The sequence below is a fragment of the Buceros rhinoceros genome, unplaced genomic scaffold, assembly GCF_000710305.1.
Source record: "Buceros rhinoceros silvestris isolate BGI_N320 unplaced genomic scaffold, ASM71030v1 scaffold19594, whole genome shotgun sequence".
Lineage (NCBI taxonomy): Eukaryota > Metazoa > Chordata > Aves > Bucerotiformes > Bucerotidae > Buceros > Buceros rhinoceros.
The window spans coordinates 1-5,264 of NW_010407872.1; the positions used below are offsets into that span (position 1 = coordinate 1).

Here is a 5,264-nt window from a genome sequence, read left to right on the forward strand (position 1 = left end):
CTTTTCTTCCTGTGTGCGGCAGGTAGAGCTTCAGTGTTTTGAACGAGTGTTCCCTAGTTTCTGGTCCCTGCGCTGCCAGGCGGCAGTGCTTTCGCAAGAATAAACCCGTAAAAGGTCTCTCGTGTGTATTAAAGCTCCTTCTGAGTTACCCTCCTTGCCCACCGAGGTTATCGCGGGCAGGTGGGGTAGCTGAGGCTCACTGGGTTATGTCCTGCGTCGCCCAGGAAGCTGGTGCAGAAGGAAGAAGGCAGGGTAGGCAAAGATTTGGGAAGGAGGGTGCTGTAATATAACAGAGCAAATACTGTAAGAATTTTGTAGCTGTGTTTTTCTTTGGTAATTCTAGTTCAGTCTCTTTCAAGTTTCTTTGGGGCAGAGGTGCGAATACACTCTTGTTTGTGATGGAGAAAAGTGATGCAGAGAGCAAGCAGTCCCTTCTCTTGGACAGGCAGCTCAGGGTTAGGATGACGGCCTCTTGTGTATAACAACTGAAAAAACAGGACAGCTGCTTTTGAGAATAACGCCAAACTTCCATCCTTTTCTTCTGCCTGTAGTTAAAGAGCAGGTACCCCCACGGAAGAAGAAACGTGCTGAAAAAACAGCAGGACAAACCTCTTGTGGCCAGTCTGGCTTCAGCGATGGCAACTCAAAATGGCTGGCTCCAGCTAAAGCCAAAAAAACCCCGTCCAAGGGAAACAAAGACACGCTATCCAGTGATGGTGAGGTGGAAGAGGACGGCTGGGAGATGGAGGAGGAGGAGGAGGATGGGAGCAGTGAGGAGATGGTGGATGATTATGGTGCCTCATCATCATCTGAAGAAGAAGAGGTAGGAGCTTTTTGCCCTTAATTATGCAAGAAATACTGACTTTGCTGGCTGAAAGGGCCTATCAGTCAGGCCTGGGGGAAAAGGGCGGCTTTACCGGGGCGGGGGGAATGGTGAAGTGGTGGAGGGCTTTCCCGTTCTTGCCTTCACAAGAACAATTTAAAGTTTCGCAACTGATCCCAGCGTAACATTTGGTGGTTTTTGACTGCTGTCCTTTTTAAACAGATCAGATAAATTTCACAGATGGTGGGAAGTAAGGGGGTACCTGGGGATATCTTTTGTTAATGTTTTTGTCTCTGTTTAGCTGCTGCCTATTGAAAAAGCTGCCCTGAAGCAGAAGTCTGGCAGGTGAGGATTCGAGAACATCACCAGTCCCACAGAGTTTTGCCTGGTTAGATGAGGAGCCTGCATTGTTCATTCCCTTTTGCTCTCTGCCGTCTGAGAAACGGTGGCTGTGAAGCATCTGTGCGATACTGTTCTCGTGTAAAACATCCGTGCTGTACTTTGTCCTTAGGGGAGGCCTCAGCGAAGATGACAGTGAAGGGGAGGAGGAGGAGGAGGAGGAGGAGGCGGCAGAGGATGCAGTAGAGGGGGCAAGCAGGCAGAAAACAGGACAGAAGGAGGAAGAGAGCCCAGATCTGCAGCTCAACCTGGATATAGACGAACAATTTAAACTGCCAACAAACGAACAGATTGAGAGAGAGGATATCCTTTTTATCTGTGGCGTCCGTAAACCATATGCACGCGGCAGCACAGGGCCTGCAGAGAACCGAAGAGCTTCACGCGGGCTTTATCGTGAGTACTGCTTGGTAAGGGTGTTCTGTGCGCGATACGGTATTTTTAGATGAGCTGCCGTAACGCACAGCGTACAACACTGCGCGGCTTCGCAGCGCCGTTAGGAAATCTGTTACGCTCCGTACGGAGCTTGGAGCCTGCCCCAGTTCCGTTCTAGTCCTAAATGCACCTGGGTATCTTTTCGTGTAGTTCCTCCCTCTGTACCCTGATTTGCCTGGCAGGTGTTTGTCTAACCTATTCCTAGAACTTCTGATGACAGCAATTTCTGCATCCAGAGTGCTTGTTGTTGTTCTTTGGTGATTTTAATTCCCTGCTCCCCCAGACCAGTTTAATCCCACCTCTTCCCATTCTCCTCTGTGACCCTTAGTTGCCCTTGGAGAACTTCTCATCTTCTTTCTGCTACAGGTAATGTTTTTAGTACTAGAAGACTCTTTGTTGTTGTTGTCTTTTTCTTAGTTTTTTTCTGTTTATATAAAGTAACTAAGCAAATTCTTTTAAATACCTTGTAGTTTCTGCCTTGTGAGGTTTTTTGTCTGGTTCTTCCTTTGGGTCTCTGCCTCTGCTGAAAGCACATTCCCACAAGGCCTTTCTGGAGCGGGTGCTGTGATGCAGGGGTCCCGCGTGACCAATTGCTCTCGTAAAGAGCCTAGTGCTAGTTTTTTGGCTGTTTATGATTCCTTAACGGTCCTTCTACCTGCTGAGCCGCCTGACCTGCACATCATTCACCAGCGAATCAAGGGCAACATGGAGGTGCTGCAGGACTTCGTGGTGAAGCGGGAGGAAGGACACACACGACAGGAGTACCTTGCGTTGTTGCGCCGGGACATGGCTGCTTACTATTCCTACAGTGACTTCCTGCTCACAAAGCTCATGGACATCTTCCCGCTCCCTGAGGTAGGACCCTGCCCGTACCTTTGCTGACTGATGGGGATTTGGCTGCCTCTCTGGGTCTTCATTTTTGTCTCTCTTCTCTGACCCTTCTTTTATTCAGCTGATAAATTTCCTGGAAGCCAATGAGGTTCCCCGCCCTGTGACCATTCGTACCAATACACTCAAGACACGGCGACGGGACCTGGCGCAGGTGAGCAGGAGCCTGTGGTTGTCTCCTGCGCCACTTGTCACGCAGGGGCGCGTCTCAGTCCCGTCTCCTTGTCTTGCAGGCTCTAATCAATCGTGGTGTGAATCTTGACCCCTTGGGGAAGTGGTCAAAAACAGGACTTGTTATTTATGACTCCTCTGTGCCTATTGGTGAGATCACCCTTCCTGTCGTAGCGCTGAGCTGACCTGCTCTTGGTTTCCTTTCTTTCATGTGTTGTTTGTTCTGCCTTCCGTGCCCAGGTGCCACCCCCGAGTATCTGGCTGGGCACTACATGCTGCAAGGAGCCTCCAGTCTCCTCCCTGTCATGGCTCTGGCTCCCCAGGAGAACGAACGCATCCTGGATATGTGCTGTGCCCCAGGAGGCAAGACCAGCTACATAGGTACCACCCTGGAGCCTTGGGTGGGAGGCTTAGGAGCGATGCTTTGTGAAGTGATGTGTTTCTACTGGTCTGTATGGAAAGGGAGGACAGAAGGGGATTGAACTTGGGGAAAGGAGGGGGGCGGTTGTCACTATGGGCAAAAGTGCAGGAGATTTTCAGGCCCTTGCTGATGTGTTTTGACCTCTGGCAGCTCAGCTTATGAAGAACACAGGTATGATCTTGGCCAATGACAGCAATGCTGAGCGGCTGCGTAGCGTGGTGGGGAACTTGCATCGGCTGGGAGTCACCAATGCTGTCGTCAGTAACTGCGATGGACGCCAGTTCCCCAAGGTATGTTCCTGCCTGCTTTGGGGTCCTTACCGTGCTTGCCTGAGGTGCTGTGCTGTCCCTTTAGTAAAGCCATGTTTTCCAAAGCCTCTTGTTACAGGAGGATGAGTAGAGCTGATGGGGAGTATGTTATTGGATATGGAGACAGGCAGTTGGGACAGGCAGGAGCCAAGGGGTCTTTCCTGCCTTCCTAGTCTTCTGGTTCCCTTCCTATTCTTGGTTTTGTCCTGAGTCCACACCCGTGAGTGTAATTCCACTGTACATCTGCCTGTAGGTGCTTGGAGGGTTTGACCGTGTCTTGCTTGATGCTCCTTGTAGTGGAACAGGTATCATTTCCAAGGACCCTGCTGTCAAAACCAACAAGGTGAGTGACTAGTGGGGACACAGGATGGGGCTCGAGTGTAAGAGGAGCAACTTCAGGGCAGCTTTGTTCTTGAGAGGTGCCTGCAATAGGCAGATGCACTGATTTTTTCTTCTCTTTCCTGTTCTGTGTGTTGTGCTAGAGCTAGGTTTTGTGAGGTTAGTTCTGCAGGAGACTCCAGGATCTTTTTTCTACATTACATGTGCTTTGCTCTCTAGTCATCTCTCTATCCGTAATAGAGATCTGGGGTGCTTCCCCATGCCTCTGGCATCCTAACCGATCTTCCTCTTTCAGGATGAGAAAGACATCCTGCGCTGTGCTCACCTGCAGAAGGAACTGATTCTTAGTGCTATAGATTCTGTCAATGCTGCCTCAGAGACAGGGGGCTACATAGTCTACTGCACTTGCTCTATCACGGTAAGTCCCGTCCGTGCTCTGCTGTGGTCACCTCCTGCTCAGGGGACTGGTGAGATTTGGATCCTAATGCTTAGTCTCTGGCAGGTGGAGGAGAACGAGTGGGTTGTGGATTATGCCCTGAAGAAACGCAACGTTCGTTTGGTGGCCACAGGCCTGGACTTTGGCAAGGAAGGCTTCACCAGGTGCGTGCCGGGTCGCAAGCTTTCTTGGTGGCAAGGTTTGAGCAGAGGCATTCTACCACTTCTCCACTTCATCCTCCAGGTTCAAGGATCGTCGCTTCCACCCCTCCCTCAAGTTGACGCGGCGTTTCTATCCCCACACGCACAATATGGATGGGTTCTTCATTGCCAAGTTCAAGAAATTCTCTAATGCCATCCCCCAGGCACAAAAAGGTAAGTCCAGTGCTGGAGCCCAGCTGAGCTGCCTGGGCCTGCGCTCACAGGCGGCTTCCCTGCGGAAGCCATGCAGGTTCTTCTTACAGCACCTTTCTCTCATGTTTCAGATGAAGAACCTGCTGTGGAAGCAGCAGCTCCGTCCACTGTTCCTGATACTGTCACGGAGCCTCAGCCAAAAAAGAAGAAACTTGAGGGATCAAAAGTTGACAAAGAGCAGCAGAAGCCACTACAGCCCGCTTTGAAGAAGAGACAGTCATTGCAGGCGCAGAGAAGACACTTCAAGGCCGGCCGGCCTTCTCCCAAAGCGATGCGTCCTCAGGTCCCTACCAGGAAGAAGCATAGAGTGAAACAAACTGGACAGTGAGAGGAACTGGTTTTCCAGGTGTTGGTCCCTTCCTTAGAGAGCAAAGGCTTGGGCGCTGCTGCAGCTGTGCCGGTACCACCTCGTCTTTCCTGCTCGGTGCAGGTGACCTCTGCAGCACCGAGCGCCCGGGGCAGCTGCAGCCCTGTTTGCTCCTTCCCTTCTGCCTCAAGGACTGATGCGTGGACCCATTAAAAGTTTTATACGTTTGCTTCTCTTGTCCTTCTCCCTTGAACACAGAATTCTGTCATGTGCCCTTACACTTTTGCAACAGAACCCCTTCCGCTCCCATCTGATACTCTGGCGTTG

General features: G+C 51.0%; 1 protein-coding gene across 1 annotated transcript; it reads left to right on the plus strand.

Annotated features, from left to right (window-relative positions):
• Window positions 1-497: 497 nt before the first annotated feature.
• On the plus strand, window positions 498-4,958 carry LOC104492159 (probable 28S rRNA (cytosine(4447)-C(5))-methyltransferase; the record flags this gene model as incomplete). Its single annotated transcript, XM_010134673.1, has 13 exons — window positions 498-823; window positions 1,125-1,168; window positions 1,335-1,525; window positions 2,310-2,509; window positions 2,607-2,696; window positions 2,776-2,863; window positions 2,954-3,094; window positions 3,285-3,424; window positions 3,696-3,785; window positions 4,077-4,199; window positions 4,284-4,381; window positions 4,461-4,591; window positions 4,702-4,958. Coding segments are annotated over 13 exons (1,919 nt in total), but the record flags the coding sequence as incomplete, so codon positions are not given.
• Between the last annotated feature and the right edge of the window lie 306 nt (window positions 4,959-5,264).